This window comes from Cynocephalus volans, chromosome 3 (genome assembly GCF_027409185.1).
Source record: "Cynocephalus volans isolate mCynVol1 chromosome 3, mCynVol1.pri, whole genome shotgun sequence".
Lineage (NCBI taxonomy): Eukaryota > Metazoa > Chordata > Mammalia > Dermoptera > Cynocephalidae > Cynocephalus > Cynocephalus volans.
This window is the reverse complement of record NC_084462.1, coordinates 72255107-72278420: the sequence shown is the minus strand read 5'-3', so window position 1 is coordinate 72278420 and position 23314 is coordinate 72255107. Positions and strand designations below refer to the sequence as shown.

Below are 23314 nucleotides of genomic sequence, written 5' to 3'. Positions count from 1 at the left end.
TTGAAATTATTATGTGTTTTTGGTCCTTTTTTCTTATTAATATGGTGTATTACCTTTGTTGTTTTTCTCATGGTGAACCAGTCTTGCAGTCGTGGGATTATTCCACTTGGTTTTAGTGTATCATCCTTTTTATATGTTTCTGGATTTGATTTGTTAGCATTTTATTGAGGATTTTTGCATCCATATTCATGAGGAATATTGGTCTGTAGTTTTCTTGTAGTGTCATTGTGTGTTTTTGGAATCAGGGTAATGAGTTGGGAAGTATTGTCTTTTCTACTTCTTGGAAGAGTTTGTGAAGGAGTGATGTTAATTCTTCTTTAAAAATTTGATAGAATTTACCAATGAAGCCATCTGGTCCTGGGGTTTTCTTTGTGGGTAGTTTTTTGTTTTTTAAAAGTGGTCATATAATACATGCAACATAAAATGTACCATATTAACCATCTGTAAGTGTATAATTCAGCAACATTAACTCCCATTAACATTGTTGTGCAGCTATCACCACTGTCCATCTTCAGAACTCTTTTCATCTTGTAAAACTGAAACTCTGTACCTATTAAATAATAACTCCTCATTTGTCCCCTCCTTCCAGCCCCTAACAACCACCATTCTACTTTCTGTCTCTATGAATTTGACTACTCTAGCTACTTCCTGTAATTGGAATCATTCAGTATTTGTCTTTCGGTGACTGGCTTATTTCATTTTGCATATTGTCCTCAAGGTTCATGTTGTAGCATGTGTCAGAATTTCCTTCCTTTTTAAGGCTAAATAATATTTGTGGTTAGTCTTTGGATTACCAATTTAATCTCTTTACTATTATTTTGTTTATTCATATTTTTTATTTTTTCTTGAGTCAGTTTTGATAGTTTGTGCCTTTGTAGTAATTTGTCTATCTCATCTAGGTTATCTGATTTGTTGGTATACAGTTGTTTCTAGTATTCCCTTATAATCTTTTTTATTTCTATGAAGTTGGTAGTAATGTTCCCTCCTTCATTTCCCATCTTAGTAACTTGAGTCTCTTATTTTCTCCGTCGCTATAGCTAAAGGTTTGTCAATTTCTTTGCTGTTTTTCAAAGAACCAACTTTTGCTTTTTAAATTTTCTCTATTGTTTTTCTCCTTTTAATTTTATTTCTTCTCTAATGTTATGATTTACTTCCTTATTCTTGCTTTGGGTTTAGCTTACTGTTTTTTTTCTATTCATTTAAGATAGAAAGTTAGCATATTGATTTGAGATCTCTTTTATTTAATATAGCCATTTACAGATACACATTTCCCTCTGAGCACTGCTTTAGCTACATTTTAGAATTTTTGGTATAGCTTCATTTCTTCCTCTCTCCTTTGTGTGTTTTTATTTTCATTCATCTCAAAGTATTTTATAATTTCACATGAAGGAAATCTCTTGTGATTTCTTTTTGACTCATTTTTGTTTAGGGGTGTGTTGTTTAATTTAATTTACATATTTGTAAAATTTCCAAATTTCCTTCTGTTGCTAATTTCTAATGTTCCATTACAGTCAGAGAACATACTTTGCATGATTTAAGTCCTTTAAAATTTATTGAGACTTGTTTTGTGACCTAACATATGGTCTGTCTTGGAAAATATTCCATGTGTACGTAAGAAGAATGTCTTCTGTTTTTGTTGGGTAGAGTGTTTAGATATCTTTTAGGTCTGGTTGGTTTATAGTGCTGTTCAAGTATTTTATTTCTTCATTAATCTTCTGAGTAGTTTTTTTTTTTTTTTTTTTTTTTTTTTTGGTCCTTTTTTGTGACCACGCTCAGCCAGTGAGCAAACCGGCCATCCCTATATAGGATCCGAACCCGCGGCGGGAGCCCCAGCGCCGCACTCTCCCGAGTAAGCCACGGGGTCGGCCCCTGAGTAGTTGTTTATCCATTTTTGAAAGTGGGATATTGAAGTCTCCAACTGATATTTTTGAGTTGTCTATTTCTTCAATTCTGTCAGTATATGCTTCACATATTTTGGAACTCTATTGTTAGGTGTATATATGTTTATAATTGTTATATCTTCGTGGTGGATGGACCCTTTTATCATTAGAAAATGTCTTTTGGTCTCTGGTAACATATTTGTCTAAAAGTCTATTTTGTCTAATATTGGTTTAGGCACTCCAGCCCACTGTGGACTACCATTTGCATGGTATATCATTTTCCATCATTTACCTTCAACCTATTTGGGTCTTTGAATCTAAAGTGCTTCTCTTGTAGAAACCATATAGTTGTATCACTTTCTTTTAATCCACTCTGTCAATTACATTTAATTGAGGACTGAATTCATTTACATTTAATGTACTTACTGACAAGGTAAAATTTATATTTGACATTTTACTATTCATTTTCTATTAGTTGCATGTCTTTATGTTCCCTCATTACTGCCTTCTTTTGTGTTAAATAGATATTTTCTAATGTGCCATTTAAATTCTCTGTGGTTTCTTTTACTGTATTTTTTTGAGGTACATTTTTAGTTGTTGCCCTAGGGATGACAATTAACATCTTAATTTATAACAATTTAGTTCAGATTAATATTAACTTTATTTCCATAGTATATATACAAAAACTTTGCTTCTGCACAGGTCTGTTTCTTCCTCCCTTCTTTGTGCTATTATTGTCATATTAGTATATTCTTACACATTGTCTGTTCGACACAGATGTATAATTATTGCTTTATACAGTTGTCTTTTATATTGTCTTTATACAGTTGTCTCTACAGAAGTAGAGATACAAACAAAAAATACATTTATCCTGTCTTTTATGTTTACCTATGGAATAAACTTTACCAGGGCTCTTTATTTCTTCATGTGGATTTGAGTTACTGACTTATAATTTCAAACTGAAGTTCCTTCAGTCTGAATGACTTCATTTTATTTCTTGTTGGCTAGTGATTCTTTTAGTATTCTGGGATAAATTTTCCAATTTATCTTGGAATGTTTTAGTTTCTCCTTCATTCTTGTAGGATATTTTGCTGGATATAGAATTTTTGGTTGACACTCTTTCTTTCAAATATGTCATTCTCACTGCCTCCAACCTTGATGAATAATCAGCTGTTGATCTTTTTGAGAATTTCTTTTAATTGATGAGTTGCTTTTCTTGATGTTCTCAAGATAATCTTTTTGTCTTTGGCTTATCATGTGTTTGATAATGGTGTATCTAGTTTATTATCTTTGAGTTTATTGTACATGGGGTTTAGTGTGCTTCTTGCATATGTAGATTAATGTTTTTCATCAAACTTGGGAAGTTTTCAGCCATAAACAATTCTTTAACCATTCTTTCTGTACCTTTCTCTTTCTCCTCTCTTTCAGGTCTCTCATTATGCATATGTTGGTATGTGTGATGGTGTCCACAGGTCTCTGAGAATATATTCATTTTTCTTTATTCTCGTTTCCTTCTTTCCCTCAGACTGGATAATCTCTGTTGACCTATCTTCATGTCCCTTTATTCTTTTTTTCTGCCTTCTCAAATATGCTGTTGATCCTCTCTGATGAATTTTTTATTTTGGTTATTGTACTTTTCAACTCCAGAATTTCTATTTGGTTATATATGATTTCTGTCTCTTTATTGATACCTTCTATCTGGGGAGACATCATCTTCAACTTTAGTTCTTTACACATAATTTTCTTTAGTTATTTGAACATGATAGTTGGAGGATGTAAAGTAGTTTTTTTGCTTGTATACAGCAAAACATACAAAAATATATGAACAAAAAACTGTACCACCCTTCAACTATCATTCCTTTTCTCTCCCTTTCGTTGTAATCAAACTCCTTAACAACATTCTTCCCAACTTACATACTATTCTTTAGTGTAGATTCTCATTATCTATTTTATTTTGATCTCATATTAATCATTTATTTCCAAATACTTATTGAGCACTTTCTTTCTTAGTGTTCTAAACCTGGGGACACAATATTGAACAAGACTTAATCCCTGTCCTTGTGGGGCTTACATTCTAGAAGGGAAGACAGACAAGAAACACAATACACTATCAGAGAGGGATTAGTCTAGTTAGAATATAAAGCAGAGTATATAATGACCAACAGAGTGGGTTCTGGAAAAGGTGGTCAGGGATGACTTTTTGCAGAAGTGGCATTTTGTCAGAGGCCTTAATGTCTGTGTCTTTTTCATTATCTTCCCAGTAGATCCCTGAATCAATGCATCAGGTTTACTCAGACCATGGTTTCCCAGCTTCTTGTCTAAATCTGGAAACTACAAGCAAAAGTTACCTGAAAGAGTGATCATTTTATTCTATCTGCTTTAAACAGGATATATACAAAGCTAGTAGCATTGTGTGTGTGTGTGTGTGTGTGTGTATAAAACCACTATTTTTACAGGAAAAATAATTTTTTTCTCTGATGTTCAGATTTAGGAAAACTTGTCATATAAAAATATGAACATTTAAAAAATAGACTTGACTGCCTTTCAAAAGAATGACATGCTTCATGTTAGTACCTTATGAGGCATATTTATAAATCATCCAGTAATAAAGTGGTAAAAATTAGTTTTTAGCCTCTGAAAGGAAAAAAATATTTCTAAAATATCTTGGATAATTTCCTTACAGAACAAAGAAACTGTACACCTCAATTTGACCCTTAAAGAAAGGTTATTACATATTGTTAAAATAGTTCTCATAGAATCAGGTCCTTAATGAGTGAAGTAGTGGTTCTTTGCATATATTCCTGAAATTCTTACAGCACTCTTACAGAGGATTAAAAATCTAATGAACATACCCAAGTTTGTACTTCCAAATGAATATTGGTTCCTTCAATATAGTCACGTAGGAAATTTCAGTTATTTCAGTGATTCTGTTGTCGCTAAAAATGGTTTGTGGTCTCTTAGAACTGCTTCAGAGCAACTGTACCTATCAGGTGAAAATTATGATAATTTGCACTCATTGATTTATTTATCTGACAGATATTTATTAAAATATCTATAATCTTCTAGTTGTGCTCATTTCTAGCTTGATCAAAATGAAAAACAAAAAGCATGGCTTCTACCTTCATTATGTTCACAATCTATGGTTTTGGTTTTTGAAAACTGCCAAAAATAATTTAAAGTTGAATTTGGTAGGTGAAGGATATTAGTGAATACCGTTTTAGTGAAAAATAAGGAATGATATACAGAGATTGGTTTTTCTTTTTTCCCCTCATAAAGTGGTTTTCAAAGTGGTGTCAAAGATAATTTCCCCGCAAATTTTGAACTAAGATAGTATCTTTGGAATACATCAATTGCTTGCCTTGGTATCCAATTTGAAAGAGTAGCAATTATTTATATAAATGTTAACATTGCTATTTTTACTTTTATTAGCTTTTATGTGTACATATTTTGAAAATTATCCACCAGCTTTTGTTTGGTTAATGTGAAACTTCTGAGATAGGGCCCTGGTACACAAGGCAGACACCTAAATGTGATTATCATATTGATCTTTATAGATTTTGTGTATATATTTAAGTTTACTTAAAGTGTAGATTCTAAGCATGCCCTTGACTAGTTCTCTTTAGTTTTTTTTCATGTATGTGACTATACACTTAGGAATAAAAGTATCTAGTTATACTTCATGTGGAAGTATGATTATGTCATAAATAAAAGTGGGCTAAAAACCAGTTTTACCCTACATATCCATCGCATGCTGTAAGAGGAAAAACATATTCTCATAATCAATACAGAGAGCCATGAGGCCAGTGCACTGTTCTAGTAGTTTCGTTGGTAGTAATACACCATGTTTGTCTCCACAGGGGGATCTTTGGATGTATATAGGAAAATTCCAGAACATGTCCTTGGAAGGATTGCAGTAGCAGTAAGTATGGCTTCAGTGTTAGGAAACTTGGGTGATTTAATCCTTCTAGTGATGCCTATTCTCCTTATACTCAGGATGTTTGGGGGTTTTTTTGTTTTGTTTTGTTTTCTTCAATCCCGTTTGGCTGCCAGGGTCTTCTTAACTTTCTTCTGCTTTTATCACTTTGTCCATTCTTCTTTTCATAGACCAACCTACTGTAACCATATAGTCACATGACATCCTTCAGCCTCCGACCTGTTCTAGTTTCGTGTATTTGTAGGGACCTTAGTACTCTATTGACTAGCAAAATTTCCAAGTTCTTCAAAAAGAAACTGTTTTTTGGACATTTTGTAGTTATAGACATATGATTAGAAAATACTTGAAAAAGTCTATTATTAAAACAGTCTATGAGGAAAATACTATTTTGTAATTAAAGATTTTTGCAGTCTTTATGTTCTTGGATTTTACTTTATCAACTACATCTACACAATTATTTCATTTATGATAAAAAGCAGTTTTCCTATTTTCTATATTCACTAATAAACTGATAAAATGTAAACTAACATTACTATATAAATTCCAGACTTCAAATTTAGAATAGTGTTTGCTAAACAGTGTCTAAGAGAAGTCATGGGGTGGTGTAACAGTAAACAATTGCTAAACTAAAGGCACTCTGATAACTTAAGTGGTTTAATGCAGAACAAAATGATTATACCATGTGCCATTTAATTAAATGGCTGATTTTCACATTCATTATACATCAAACTGACAACTCAAATCCTTTAATCCAACATGGACACTTGTTTAGTCTTAATTCATTGTGATTCACAGCTTTCCTTTTTTCTTTCTAATTATTAGTGTGAACTGCTCAGGGTGATGAGAACTTTCTTTTCTGATGCTATTGCTGCTAAGCAGCTTCTAATTTATATGTGTAGTGGATTAGTTTAGTATGAAGTTTGAGTACTTAAATCACTATTTTAGATGAAAATAAAAATGTTTCATTTCCTCTTCTAATCTCAGAGGGGAGTGACTGCTTTGTGGCTTTTGGCAGTTCTTATCTCTAAAGTTTAATAACATGTATAATAACGGGTGAAAAAAGGCAAGGATACCAACTGAAAAAGAAAAAAGTATACAAGTTCTATATACTCAATTGTGTATGGAACTTGGCAAAAATAGAAGTCTGCATTCTTCAGTAGAGAAGTGTGTTTTTCCCGGACTTCATAAATCTTACCTCCCTCTTGTGTAGGGCATCCACACAAGGCCGCTGGTCTTTTTAATTCTACTGGAGTGGGAAAACTGTGAAGTGAACGGAGTCAGCAGAAAAAATAATTCAGCTTCAAATATAGGGCCTGCCTACTGAGTAATAGAAAATTTGACACAAATTATTTTAGTGAAAGGCATTAATATAAGTACTAGTTCAAAGCATTGTTTACATTTGCTCTTACATTTTTTAACACTGGGGTGGCCTTTTTTTTTCTTCCTAAAATGTGTCTAAGTTCTCCGGCTTTTATGGCTCATAGTAATGAAAACTGCTTGTGACCAGAGTAGAAGAAATACTTTTGATAATTTTGTTCTTCATCTGCCACTTTTTATAAACTCTTCTGGGGCCTAAGTTTGCATAATACCTCCAAAGTATGTTTTTTTGTGTGTAGAGTAGGCTACAAACTTGGATAATCCTTTGTTGCAGTTGACAAACACCAGATTGACACACAGCTAGTGCCTGACACTTAGAAGATTGTACCAGTCAAAATAAGACCAGCAAATTGATGAGTTGTAGGGCATGGTTTGTAAAGTAAATGTTCTCACAGCCTGATTAGGTTCCCAGTATCTTGATTATCTTCCTTATAGTGTTTTAAAGATGGCATCAGTATCTTTTCCTTGAGTTCCCCTAGTGAGGCCAAGAAAGCACATGGGTGCTATTGCCAAGTCAAAAGCAACAAAATCAGAAGGAGAGAGGAGAGAAATAGGTGTATGTTGAGTACTTCCTGTGCCACTCACTGTCACATGCTTTGTGTACTAATATTGTTTCATTTAGTCTTTACAGCAACCCTGTATAGTGTGGATTACTGAATATATTTTATACATATACAGGATGAGGTTTAGAAAAATTAAATGTCTTGTCCAGAGTTGTCATCTAATTAGTCAGTACTAATTTGAACACAAGGCCGTCTGACTCCAGATCCCTTGCTCTTTCCCTCTACTTTCCTAAGAGAATGAGAAAAAAATAGAGGGAGGAGTGAAAAGGAGAAATAGGTTAAAAAGGAAAAACAAGAAATATGAATAAGAGAATAATGAAACAATATCTACATTTTTTTTTTTCATATTCTTTTCATGTCTTAGAACCACATGTAGGCATTTCTTTCTCTCCAAATTAACTTTATTTCCTAGGTTCTAATAATCTGGCATGTAAGCTGCTCTGTAGATCCATAGTTCGTTGCAGGATGGACCCCTGTCATGCTCTATGATATATGGTTCACATTTTCTCTTGTAGGATGTATAGCAAGAGAGTATTTTTCCACAGAGAAATCCATATAAACTATCTGATTTCAGTCATCCAATTTGCTCAATGATTTTTATCCACTATCCATTTGAATCTGGTCTCTTATAAAGAGGAATGCCTTTCTGACTTTTCCTGCCACATAAAACATTTTATTTTTCCTCTCATTTCTGAAGCAGTGACACTGTGTACTGTATTTTGAGTGCTAATGTTGATTGAAGTTGTCCCTGAAAGAATGTGCACTTGACATGTCAAGGAGTGAGTGATTGACAGCAGATATAAGTACTTTTAGTGTCAAGGCTTTGTCAAGTCATTGTTGTGAAACCTAGCCTACTGAATACCCTCTAGATTTTCAGTGGACAGATTCTAGCTCCCTTTTACACTGATATTTATATGCTTCTAAAGAAAAATGAAATCTAGTTTGACAAAGTTGGAAGAAGAATATTTTCTGTTTGAATCTTTAGCAAAATTTATGATTTTAGCAGATATCATAAAAATCAGTATTTGTTTTACTTTTATTCTACCTGACTATCTGAATATGTTGAATTGCCTTCCCTTTGTGTGCTTTCTGATTATTCACTTTTTGTGGCTCCAGTTTTCAGTGGTGAGCTGTTTTTAATGGGTAGGTTTTATAATATGCAACTAAGCTTCTAAATTGAGAAGTTTAACCCCAATTCCTCAGAACTCAGAAGATTATTACTTCCATGCTAGATAAAGTGACTTCTTCCTACTACTTACAGAGAAAATTGTTTTTGTTATTGACGTTATTTCCATAAGCATTTAAAGAAATGTTTTTGTCCTGTTTCCTTCTTAATAAAATCATCGTTATTAATATTTTGATTTTTAAAAAAATGTCTTACTGTCCAAGGAACATGTTTTATTGCGATGCCAGTTATTGCAAACTCTAGAAGAAATCATTCACTATAAAAATTTATTCCGTTCTCTTAGAATAGACAAACTTATAGTGGAATTGATCATACCATGTTAGCAGATCTTTCAGGAGAGCATTCCACTCTATGAGAACAATGAAAATATGGTAACCTCTGCTCAGCATTAATTGATATAGATTTTGTCTTCTAAGCTCTTAGTCTTTCTTAATCAGCTAAAATCCTTGCATATTTAGCCCCCAACCCTCTTTTCATTCTTTTCAAGATATGAAAACCACTCAGTTACTTTTCATCCCTGTGGGTTTTCATGTTCTTATAGTCCTGACTCACCAAACATTTTCTATAATGATGGGTAGGTACTTTTAAATTCTTGTAGTAAATTTTGGGTAATAGTGGATCATTCATTTTATCTGGTATCTATCTAATTACAAATAGTTATTCTTGAAATTGGTAGGTTCACGCTCAGGTGCATACAGGGTCAATGGTTGTGAATAAAACATGTACTTGCTTTTTACAACAATTTCTGTGTGAAGATTTTGAAAGTTTTTAATGGCAAGCACTGATTCAGTTTTCCACATAGAAGCTACTACTTGTAACACATGTACCTAGGGGCTTGCAAACATCTTTTTTCAGTGTCTCATTTGACTAATTATTCTTAACTCAGGCTATTAAAGTGAAAAATCCAAATCTAGTTCAGATGTTCCTAATTTTTCATTTTTTTCCTTGACCTGCCCTTTTAATATTGCTTATTATGACTCTTCCATCTGTATGCTTTGCACCAGCCAGACTGGTTTGCGAGAATCATCTTGATCTACTTTCCTACCCCAATACATTAAAAAACATTTTTTGGAAACTTTTTATTTTGAAATTATTTTGGTAAACTTACAGAAAAGTTGTGAGAATAATACTAAGAATTCCCACAGATGCCTCCCTAATTAACAGTTAACACATGTACTTAAAAACCTATATACGTATTTTTTCCTGCAACATTTGAGAGTAAGTTAAAGAAATCATGGTTTTTACCCCTAAATACTGTAGGGGTATATTTCCTAAGAACAAGGACATTCTCTTACATGTCACTGTGTAGTGATTAAAATTAGTAGATCAGTACTGATATAATGCTATTATCTATTCCACAGTCCTTATTCAAATATTTCCAGTCCAATAATGCCCTTTATAGACCAAAGAAAAAAAATTTCTGGTCTAGCATCCAATCTAGGCTTATACATTGCATTTGATTGTTATGTCTCTCTAGTCCCTCTTAATCTAGAAAAGTAATTTAGTGTTTCTTTGTCTTTCATGACCTTGATATTTTTGAAGAGTACAGTGCCTCAACACTTTGATTATATATTTTTACCTTGGCCTAAATGCTTTCTTTTCTTCACATCAGTTGAATCCATTACTCAAGTCCTAACACCTTGGTAAGGCCTTCCTGACTACTGGCAAAAAAGTGGTTTCTATTCTACCACTGGCCTATTTCCTTAGTTAACTTATGTCTCTCATTGGTCATAAATGTCATGACCTCAAAAAAAAGTTTTACACATGGAAATATAGAAAATAGAAAAAGTTTTTGTCCCTTTTTCCTGTCCCTCTCCTCATCTGCACATAGCACTATAAAGCATAATTACTTCCAGATCACTTTATATACACATACACTCATTTCTTTCATTTGGCCTACCTTATCTTCAGAATATTATAAGCTCATTAAAGGAAGGAACCTGTAGCTTTTACATTTGGTGTCCCCATAGAGCCTGGCAAAGGAATGGGAGATGTTCAATAAATGCTTATTGATTGACAGAGTCTTAAAGGAAGAATTGATTGATATGTTTAAATGTGAAGGGTTTCCTATAAAAAACGTAACCATACTGTTTTCTCTTTCCTGAATTTAGGTTGTTAAAGGCCTTACCTATTTGTGGAGTTTAAAGATTTTACACAGAGGTATGTGCTGGGCTTTCAAGCTCTGACAATTTGGGGTGGGAGTGGGGCTATCCAGATACCTTGATTTTTAAAGTGAGTAAATTATCTGACATTTAAGCCAGCTGATATATCAAAAAAATGGCATCCTTATAAATGTTATTTTTAAAATTTTCTCCTTCAGCTGCTCTCACTTAGATTATAAACTTGGTATTATATTTTTGTGAATCATGTTTACCAAACTTGTAAAAAGTTATTTCATAGTATTTGAAAATGACAGGATCTCAGTTGTCTTACTTAACACTCATTAATGCAAAACCTTCACTTTCTGTACAATCACATCCTTCCTTTTATGAACACTTAAGATATCATATACTATTCTTTAACAGATTGCTTCACATACCTGAAGAGTGAAACTTTAAATAAGGAATTGGTGAAAGCATCAGAAATAGTCCCCTGGTCTAGTAACATAACACTTGAGAGAACATCAGAAAACTGTTGAATGTTACAGAAGAAACTGCCTTTTGTTTTTTTTAATGTTCCCCAAATATCTGAATTCATTTGGAGCAAATTATTAAGTGACAAAGACTATAACAAGGCAACTTCAGGGGCTAATGTTACTAACAGTACTGTTTAATTTTACACATCATACATCTGCTCATCCTATGTTTATGTAAATTTGGGAAATGCAACAAGATACACAATAGATGTAATTAAAGGAAAGTTTTTTTTTTTAAAAGGTATAAACTATGAGAGGGAGGAAACAACTGTTGTCTTCAACTGTAATATCACATCTGTCACTAAGGGTTGTTTTCTTTTGTGGTGGTTTTAATATCCTAGTGATTTCCAAATTTCTTAAATCCTCTTTCCTCTTTTAAAGAGGGTATCTAGTTTTTGACAAGTAAAATGTTAATTTGGTTCTTGAAGGTATTTATGCTGATTAAATGGAATCATAAACCAAGTTTTTCTTTAAAACCAGTCTGCTCTATTTCTAAGAGTGTAGTATAATGTAGATGTAGAGAGAGTGAGCTGATATGTGTTAGTATTACTTTCCATGGATATAAAGTATGTAAACACATCTGGTGGATGAAAGAAAAATGGAACACTTTTCACTACCAAGATTAAAAGAAAATGGTATTTAACATGATATGACTTATCTTGCTTCTGTTCCTTGTACTTCCACCTCCTTACACCCACCAACCCATTAAGTGGTTATAGCCATCTTAATAGGAATTAACCTAGTGGTTAATTCTCATCACTTTATTGATTTTTATGAGCATCTGCTATCCATTAAAGAAAGGAACTAAAGGAAGATACCAATTCTCAATAGCAAAGCCTTCATTAAAAGGACCATGCTGTGGAAATACAGGTGTTAATATGAAAGTGAACCCTAGGATCGTCCTATACTCTAGGTTTACAGGATAATTCTGGTTTATAATGAATTCTCTTTAGCCATACCTTTCTATGAGGAATCTTAGTAGCACTAAGAACTATAGTGGATAGTGAAATACATTTTAATTATTCTGCAATCATCTTTGTTTTTCCTCCTTAAAATTAGAAATCGTGCTTATCAACTAATATACCTCTAATATCCCTATACCTAAATTATTTGGTTTTAGTTTTACTCTGTGTTTGGGAGAAATAGCTGAATTTTTTATATGAAATGCGATCTTGATTGACCTCTTTCAAATGGATTTGTCTGGATCTAAAAGGCGAGTGAGATGCCCAGTACAACCACGCTGTGATCACTGTGGGCACGTGTGTTTGACCAGAACCTCTCAGAGGCCAATAGGTCATTCTTCCTAGCTCTGGATGCAACTTGGGCTAAGAAAAGCTCTTTGATCAGTGATGTACAAGTGATGTATGAGGGCTGTAGTGGTTTGACTGATTGAGGGGATGGAGGTTTCAAAAGGGAATCCTGAGCTCCTACTTCAGTTTTTGGTCTGTGCTGGCTAGTCTGATTCCCACAGAGAGTAACCTGCTATAAAATACCACTAGTTGTATTTGTCTGTGAGAGGCTGAGTTGGAGCAGTGGTAGTGGGCCAACAAATCCTCTCAAAAGATTTCGGTTTTAAGTAAAGTGAGTGAATGTGCATCTACATCTGTCTAAATGGAAAGACTAATGAATTACAGTGCAAATGAACAATTATTTGCCAGTAGTTATGGATACTTAACTATAGAAATAAATATGCTGTGGTAATACACCTCATTAAATGTATTTATATGTTTAGCTTTGAGTTTCATAGCTTTTCCTAGCTTTACCTTCTGGATTTTAAAGCATATGTTTTTATTGAAAAGTAGAAGAAGCCGGGTGTCCCTGGAGACTTTTGTAAAGAATTGTAATGAGAGTGGGCCGAGCCCGTGGTGCACTCGGGAGAGTGCGGCGCTGGGAGCGCGGCAATGCTCCCGCCACGGGTTCGGATCCTATATAGGAATGGCCGGTGCACTCACTGGCTGAGTGCCGGTCACGAAAAAGGCAGGGGGGGGGGGAAAAAAAAAAAGAATTGTAATGAGAAATTTACCCTAGACTGAGTAGTTGTTAACTTAATATTTTACAGGTTTTGTCCATATTTAATAACTTGGATTCCATAAAAATAAGATTAAAGATGCCTTTTTATTTACCAAAAAGCTATTTAATTTTCTCCTTGATTAAAAAAATTGTAGCTTTTTAGATCAGTTCAATCAGGCAATTAAAGATCAGAGCTTTTAAGTTCAGCTAAGGCAATTAAATAGGTAATGTACTTGTTTATACACTTTTGCTGTATAAGCTTATTGCTGTACTTTCTTAAAAGAACATACACTCATTTTTGCTTTCTCTAAATGAATGATGATGGGAATTCTAGCTGAATATGTGTCACATTGTCAAATCAAAGACAGGGGTCCTTCTGTGGGGGTTGGGGGAGCCTGTTATGGGAGCTGTGAGAAGACAGGCAGTGAAAAGAATATAGTGAAAGAGAAATACTGATGAGTGATCTAAATCTCTTCCTCCTTTGTCTTGGTCTAAGTACCTGTGTTCTCCTCTGATCATCATTTCTAATGCTACCCCTAAAAACCAGGGTAAAAAAAAAGAGTGAAATTGCTTTGTACTTATGAGCAGAAAGTTCAGAAGATTAAGAACTGACTATGTGTTCAGTTACCTTCTCTAGTGAGAAAAGAGAACAAACTTTCTCATATTTAAATGGCTTCCTTGGAATTCAGTGGTCCTGGATTTTTAGCTATAGAAAATGTATATATCAGTAGTATATTGTAGAATTTATAAAACACAATTAATGTCTTCCAGACAAATTGTTGAGAATGTAGAGTCTTTCCTATCATTCATATCCAGTGAGGACTGTAGAGTAGAATGAAATCTGAACAAAAGCAGTGATGAACTACCTGGTCTGAGGTTTGTTAGTCTGATCGAAATTCATTTATTTGCTAGTATATTATGTCAACTGGAAATTGGAGTAGAAGTATTGCTATTCATAATGGATCATCAAGTATTATATTCAGTCAGGTGTTACTATTGTTTATTTTGCTCTTTTAAAGATTTGGTTGAGATTATACATGAGAATACTTTATAAACTATTGAATGCCAGGAATGCAGGTATGTTTTTATTATCGCTATGAATTAATCACTTTATCAAATTGATATACCCCACTCCCAAATTAAGCCAAGGAGAAAGTTTATTATACTTTATATTACTGGGTTAAAAATTATGAAAATCTTTTCTCTAAGATAAAGCAAATATGATATCACATGAGGACATAATTATTAAAAATGTTTGAAATTCCCACCAAGATTAGCTACTGTGGAAAAATTGTCTTTATTAAAAGGCGTATGTGAGAGTCCTATAAGCATAGCATGTGTTGACTGTGGGTAAAAACAAAGAAAATGAACAGTGAGAAAGTCTGTTAGGCCAGATCTGACATTACAGCAAACCTTGCAGCTTAACTTCAAAACATACATCGCCACTAATGAGGTGAGAGCCCTGCATATTAATAAACCTACAGCTCCAGTCATCGCCATCATTACCCACATCAAACATAAATACAAGATTAACACCTATGCCATTTCTTTGGAAAATGTGAAAATGCCCTGGCAGTAACTGCTTTCTCTTTTCCTGAGGATAAAAAATAGAAATGGAAGGATAATGAGAATAGAGCTTAGATTAAGAAAATAAAATTGACAGTCAGTCTGGGGCAATCTTACATAGACGCAGAAGTTTATAGAAAGAAAAAAAAGACCTAGATAGTTGGTGTCCCAGGACGTTTTTGTATATATGAACCTGGCTAGTTTCATTTACTTTCTCCAATAGGAGTGCTTTTAAAAATATGTATTTTTGCAGAAATGTTGGATACAAATTCTATCCAAATAGATTTGTGTTTAGAAAAGTTAAGTCTTGTAGTTTCAGCATACGTGTTATAGATTTTACTTTCTACCCCTGGCTTTACTTTTTTTAAAATCTGGCCTCAATAGGAAATACATTGTGATGCTGAATATACTAATTAGTCTGATCTGATCATCACGCATTGTGTATATGTATTGAAATATAACTCTGTATCCCCAAATATGTATAATCAACGCATCTCAATAAAAAAGTAAGAAAAAAAATCTGGCCTCACACAGATGTTCCAATTGGTGCTACCTTAGACGCCAGAGTCAGTGTTGTTAGTTTGTTCATTCAGCAACTGTTTACTTTATACCTGCTGTGTTCCAGGAACCAGTCTAGGTACTTGGAATACATCAGTATGTACAACAAAAGATTTCTATACTCATTGAACTTGTATTCTAGCAGGTGTCGGGTGGGTTGGGAAATGATCCATAAATAATAAACATAATAAATAAGTAAATACAGAGTGTTTTAGAGAGTGGTTAGTAATATACAGAAAAGAAAAAGTCGATCAAGCTTAGGGGAGGCAAAGGGCAAGTCGCAGTATTAATCAAACAGCCTTCATGGAGAAGGTGAGTTTGGAGCGAAGGCCTGATAGAGGAGAGTGACCAGGTAAGCAGGTACATGGGGGAACAGGTAGAGCAGTGACTGTGAGGTGGGGCTGTACCTGGAGGGTTCATGGACCAGCAGTGAGGCCAGTGTGTCTGCAGCTGTGTGCAAGGGGACAAGGGTAGAACCAGCTATTAAGACAAAGTGTTGGTAATCCAGGTGAGTTCCAGAGGCTCAGATCAGAGAGATAATTATGAGGATAGGGAGAAGTGGTCAAATTCTGTATATATTTAATATATAGAATCAATAGAATTTCTTGATGGATTGCTTGTGGGTTTTAAGGGAAAGAAAGGAGTCAAGGTTGCTTAAACTGCCAATAGTTCAGTATGCTAAAAATGTTTCCTGCCACTTTTTTTGTGTTAAAAGAGAGAAGAACTATACTAAAACTAAGGGGAAAAAGAAAAAACTAATAATATCAAGTACTGCCAAGAATACAGAGCAACTGGAACTCTCATACATTGCTGGTGGGAATAGAAAATGGTACAGTGCTTTGAAAAATAGTTTGACAGCTTCCTGTAACATGATCTAGCCATCCCACTCCTAGATACTTGCCCAAGAGGAATGAAAACATATGTTCACACAAAAACCTGTAGACAACTGTTTATAGTGGCTTTATTCATAATAGCCCCAAACTGGAAAAAATCCCAGATGTCTTACAGCGTTTGAATGGATACAGAAAATGTAATACATCCATTCAATAGAATACTACTCAGCAATAAGAAGTAACAAACTACTGATACATGCAACATGGATGAATATCAAATACTTCATGCTAAGTGAAAGCATCCAGACTCAAAGGGCTATCTACTGTGTGATTCCACTTATATGACATTTTGGAAAAGACAAAATTATAAGGATGAGAAAATACATTAGTGGATGATGAGGTTGGAGGTAGGGTTGGCTGTAAAGGTATGAGGGAACTTTTTGGGGATTTGGAAATGTTTCGTATATTTATTTTGGTGTGGGTTAGATGACTGTACATGTTCTTTAGAATGCAAAGGCCAGTACATCTGAAAAGGGTGAATTTTAGTGCATATAAATTATGCCTCAATAAGCCAGACTTAGAGAGAGAGAGGCCCTTTCTTACATCTTAGCAGTGTGGTAGATGCTGAACTCTAAAAAGAAGTTTCCCCTGCCAAAAAGACAAACCATTTTTTCAAAGGGTCTTGTTGATTTGGCTATTATGTCTGTATTTCCATGGCTTCTGACAAATCCTACCTAGGTTTGGTCTAGTGGCTCAGTAGCTTAAAAATAAACAAAACCCCCCAAAAGACATCTGCAGTGCCAGAAAGAAGCAGGTAAATATTACATGTTTGCTATTACCTTTTAAATGAAATCAGCATAAATTTTAAGATTTAAAAAATGTTAGCATATTTGTGTTGTATTCAAAAATTATTTTATTATATTTATTAAATGAGAGAAGAGAAATGAGATAGAAATAAAACCTTTGCATTTCTTAGAAATTAAATTTTTACGTCAAGGTGATAGTGTTAAAAGTATATCTTAGTGTCTGTAAAGTTGGGATTTGTGGCAAAAATAAATTAGGGAACGATCATTTATTTGCTGGATGATCATTTGCTGGATAAAATCATTCTTAAATGAAAAGTTTGTTGAAAAGTACTGCTATCAGTAGAAAACTAACCCGATTAACTTTAAATAATTTATGAAGAAATGTAACTTGCACAAAACTTTCAGAATGTCTTTCACAGAAATCTACATAGTTTGTGTTTAAACATAGGTTATAGTGAGTTTTGAAATAATCTAAGCCATATTGTTGCTTTTTGGAGGATCAGACAGTTTTTTTTATAAGAACTGGTTAATATTTGAGCGATCCAGCTCAACTTAAAGGGAGTTTATCTTTACTTAGTTTTATATTGCAACGTGTAATGATGAGAAAGCTGAGGCGTGGGAACTTCCTTTCTTGAGCTCTGGGGCTGCTTAGTCAGATGAGTCTGGAAGGGGGCATTAATGTTATGCAAGTGCTTGTGGTGAGAGCACAATTACACCTTGGCTCCTATTTAAAAATTCTTTAAACGTCCTTTAAATGTAAATATTAACCACATTCTAGTGCTGTTGTAGATCATAACTCATGAACATTTGTGGTTTTTGAAAAAAAAAAAAAAAAGACTTAGCCCATTAACTGAGGTAAACAAACTAGTTTAATGACCCTGGGTTGTTGGTTTTTCTCCAGCTTTAACTATCCACACAAATGAACATATCTAGAAATTAAGCCTCCTTCCCACATTGGTCATTCATTCTCTTTGCCTCGGGTAATCACTGGGGATTTCTGTATTTGTGGTAATGATTTTCAAAAGACAAGAAACCGTATATGTCATTACTTAAAAGTGTTCTTTTAAAAGATTGTGTGCCTAGAATATATAAATAATTCTCAAAACTCAACAGTAAAAAACAAACAATCCAATTAGAACATGGCAAAAGATATGAAGAGATGTGCCACTGAAGAGGCTGTACAGATGGCAAATAAGCACATGAAAAAGATGTTCAACATCATTAGCCTTTAGGGAAATGCAAATTAAAACCACCATGAGATATCACTACATACCTATCAGAATGGCTAAAATAAAAAATAGTGACGACAACAAATGCTGGCGAAGATGCAGAGAAATTAGATCACTAATGCATTGCTGTTAGGAATGTGAAATGATACAATCCCCCTACTGCCATTTCTTAAAAAACTAAATATGCAACTACCATACAACTCAGCAATTGCACTCCTGAGCATTTATCCCAGAGAAATGAAGACTTGTGTTTCCATAAAAACCTGTACACAAATGTTTATAGCAGCTTGATTCATAATAGCCCAAAACTGAAAGCAACCCAAATGTCCTTCAAAAGGTGAATGCTTAGAAAAGCTGTAGTGCATTCATTTTATGGAATACTGTTCAGTAGTAGAGATTGATACACAACCTGAATGAATCTCTAGAGGATTATGCTGACTGAAAAAAGCCAATTATAAAAGTTACATACTGTATGATTTTATTTATATAACATTATTTAGATGACAAAATTATAGAAATGGAGAGCAGATTGGTGGTTGCTGGGGGCAAATGAGAGCTTGGGGGACAGAAGGGAAATGGGTGTGGCTATAAAGGGACAAGATGAGGGATCCTCATGATATTGGAAATGTTCTCTATCTTGACTATTAGTGTCAATACCTTGGTTGTGATATTGTCTTATAGTTTTACAAGATGTTATCATTAGAGCAAACTGGGTAGAGGATGTCACTTTTATTTCTTACAGCTGCATGTGAATCTATAGTTATCTAAAAATAAAAAGCTTAATGCATATTTTTTTTAAAAAGAATGTGACTTTTTTCTATAGTTGCCTGCATTTGAGTGGTCTACTTAATCAGAGAGGGTTGTTCTGAACTTAGTTTTTCTGTTTCCCACAGTCTGTGATAGGATTTGATCATAGGCAGAGTCATTCCTTTTAGGACATCTCTAAGTGGGTGAGGAACCCAAGGGAAATTACCATGCTGGCTACCTCCCTCTCCCGTTCTGAAAATGAGCATTCAGTGAAAGCCTTAGAGGAGAGAGAGAAGAAAAGAGGTCATGTTCGATCTTCCAAATAGAGAAGAAATGTAAATGGGAGAGGGTAGTTATTCCCCCAATCCCTTCCACTAAAATCCTTCTGCCTTGCTGGAGATAGGGATTTAAAGTAGATTGCGATCATTGTGTGTTTTGACTCATTGGTCTTTATGGTATCCACTATGGTGAGCCCCTGTTCAACCACCCAGCACGATGTACACTGTGTGTGTATGAATGTCTGATTCACTAAGCCCCACCGATAGCTCTGATCATGGCTTTATCTCTTAGGTAAACCTGAATTTTAGGAACTCATCGAAGAGAGAGGGAGAACACCTGTATGATGGATGGTAGGGTCATTTCTGTTGGTAGAGGATGGAGCCCACAATTCATTTATGGCACTAATTGTATGCCAATGCATATTTGTTGGATAAATAAATTGAACTATAATTTTCTGGGGATAATGTTTTTCTCCCGGAACTTTTTATAATGCAGCTTAATTGGAAGTCATCCTTTGTTCCCCTTTCTAGTATTAAAGTTAGAAATTTATCCTCAGGTAGGACATTCTGCCAAGCATAATGGACAGACAGCTTTAGACATTAGAAGACCTCTACATCTGTCCCTTTCTCCAAAGGCATGGTTGAAGGTGATGGAAATCCCATTTAGTCTTGCTGTTGGAGGATTAAGTTCCTTCTGCATTGGGTGCAGTCATGATCATTATAATATTAATGTTATGTTATTAATATTATTGTTATTAATATTATCATTTGTTGAGTACCTTCTATGTGATTGTATTAGGTCTTTTGTGTGTATAATTTTATTTAGTCTTCATGATAACCTTGTGAGGAAGGTATCATTGTATCCCAATTTTTAGATGAGGAAATTGAGGCTCAAAGAGGTTAAGTAACTTGCTCAGTAACAGGAAGGGTAAGAAGAGGCTGGTGGCCTAATGGAAGAGCTCTAGTTTTAGGGTCAGACCCAGGTTTAAGTTCTGGTTCTGCCTCTTAATTCATCTCAACTACATGACCTTGGGTTAGTCTCTTAACTTCTTTGAGGTCGGTAGTACTCTGTCTGGCACGTAACAGCTATTATTTTAGTTCAAACAGTTGCTTCTAAGAAAAGAATCAAGAGGTTAAGTGAGAAGGAATAGTTAGAACTTTCCCCAAACTTCCTTCCTATGTCTTCTTTTTATAGAGAAAACTATCATGTGAGAAGTGGAAAGAACCTAAAATAAAACATGTACATGAGTTTCTTTGTAAATTTCCCAAGATCACCCAACTATTCAGTGCCAAAGCTGGGATGGTAATCCAACCCATTAGTTCAGATGACATTCATTCTCATAAATATAATGCAGTTTTTTAAGGCTCAAAAGGTACAGTCAGAGCCTCTGGTTGTGTGGCTCTGAGCAAGTAATTTCATTAATTTGAGCCTCAATTTTTCTCATCTGTGAAGTGGGGTTAATAAAAGTACTTATCTCAAGGGTTACAATGAGAATTGCATGAGATAATAATGCATACGATAATGGTGCATTTAGCCCAGTTTGTGGCATACAGCAAGTGCCAAATAAGAGTTATCTACCATGATATTTATTTCTTTAAAACAATTTACCAGAATTGGTCTTTTGGACATGCTGCTCCAAGTCAAATCTACAATCTTACTACAGACATTAAATGCATAAATAAATTGTATTCCTTTGTTTTCTTTCCTTTTTCACTGAAAAGCTTTTATAGTCTGTAGGAGTCTTACAGTCAGCGGTATCTCAGACTTGGGGAAGTAGGTTGTTCCAGAGTTAAAGCAGAGTAAAGGTCCCTTCTGACTCCCAGCGACTTATTCCTCCACACCTGGTGTTTCCCATACAATGACCAGAGTATGTACACATAGCAGGTAGCAGTCTAAGATTCACCACTTTAGAAGGAAATCTCTTTTACTTACTATGAAGAGACTAAGGCAAGGGAGAATTGAGAAGCCCATGCTTTTTTGCCCTTGGTCTTAGCCTTGTAAATGCCCCATGTCTCCTGCCTTTAACATATGTGAAGAAGGAAAGCCATGTTTGTTGCCTCCATTCTGAACTGAATCATGAGACTCTAGACAATAACTACCGTGGAGGATGGCTAATTATGCTGCTTAATTTTATTTAAGGCTTTTGCAAGAATATTTAGATGACCTTCCCTTTATTAAGTGATGCAGTGATTAGAATAACTTTTATATTGCATTGTGGTTTTCTCTTAAATGTGTTCCTGTTGTGCATAGATGAATTTGTAATGTGCAATGTCAGCATAGTCTATATTTAATTGTACCTGCTGTTCTCATTCATTAGAATGCAGCCCCCAAGAAATAACTAGATAGATATATTGGTTGTTGTCTTTTCATAAGACAATTAAACATAATGAAAGCGTTGCTGAAGCGCCCTGCACAGTGCTAGGAGAGTGGAAACCTGGCTCCTGGTAAACTGAGTGAGAGTGGCTTCCTGGCATTCAAGCAAACAGTGTAATTGCTTTATAGAGGGAAAAAGTTGAAGACAAGTTTATTTCTGTTTCCATTATCCCACAACAGCCATGTGTCACATTTTAAAAGTGAACTCATGTTTCCTTCCAAACTGTACCATGCCTGTTTCTAAGAGCATTCTGCAAGGCTCCCAAGTCAAACCACAGAGCAAATTAAGTATTTTAAGTATAAAACCAGAGACCAAAAGGGAACAGAAGTAAGAGATATCACCAGCACCTGATGTGAATAGATCACAGTAAAAAGGGAATCCTCAATTTGTATGGTTTTCCTTTTCCGACAAGAGAAAGCATACAGCATGTACGAAGTCTCCATTTTCTTAGGAACTGATCATGCTAGGAATTACCATATGGGTCCCTGTATAAAGCATATTGGGTAACTCCAGCTGTAGTTTTGTGAAAGAGCTTTTATTTATCTGTTTTGAACAGCCCCCTCGGCACCCAACCAAGTCCTGACTGAAGATAACCTCCCACTCTGACCCCTGATTGTGTTGGCGTCGGGGATTGGGCAGTGGGCGGAAGAGCCTTTTGTGAAGAGTTGCAGAAAGCTCATGCTCTTGAGGGCTCTGGCGTTTATTAGAAAGCTTCAGCTTGATGCTGTTTATGTGGATTGTTTAATGGCTAATTGATGCAGCATGTGTAAAGATACAGTTTCCTGCATGAGGCAGTTATGGGTGGCAGCATGGATTGTCTCAACGTGATACCAATTTCCACAGCCAATTTGGTCAATTCAGTGGGAAAAAAAATCAGTCAGTCCAGCCTGAAAATCAGTCAGAGCAGTTACTGGAGGTTATTGAGGCAACTGTGTCTGGTTGACTGAATTTTTCATGTTTGAACCTGTTGTTTTTGCATTTCGTAGACACAGCTTTAGTCATTTTGGAAAATAATCTTCAATACACAAAAGTAATATTTTAAAATGAGTATCTTCTTTTTTCTTAACTGGCCGTGATAATTGTATATATTCATGGAGTACAATGGGATATTTGGGTACATTTATACAATGTACAATGATCGTATCAGGGTAATTAGCATATCCATCTCCTCAGTGTTTATCAAGTGTCCTAGTGCATATCAGTTTTGAGACGAAATAATCATTTTGCCATTGATATATACTGTATTATCATTGTAATTAACTGATGTTGTATTTTCTTATAGAGTAGGAGAGTGACCATGATGACCACAAAGCACTCATAAAAGAATGGATTATCAA

At 34.6% G+C, this 23314-nt stretch overlaps 1 protein-coding gene across 5 annotated transcripts in view; it reads left to right on the top strand.

Annotated features, from left to right (window-relative positions):
* Positions 1–23314, top strand: part of MAP2K5 (mitogen-activated protein kinase kinase 5) — a 239060-nt gene that overhangs the window by 91689 nt on the left and 124057 nt on the right. For all 5 annotated transcript variants that reach the window (XM_063088827.1, XM_063088824.1, XM_063088823.1 and 2 more), the window contains 2 exons: positions 5738–5799; positions 11052–11100. In XM_063088827.1, coding sequence (XP_062944897.1) covers positions 5738–5799; positions 11052–11100 — 111 coding nt within the window. The remainder of the gene's footprint in view (positions 1–5737; positions 5800–11051; positions 11101–23314) is intronic.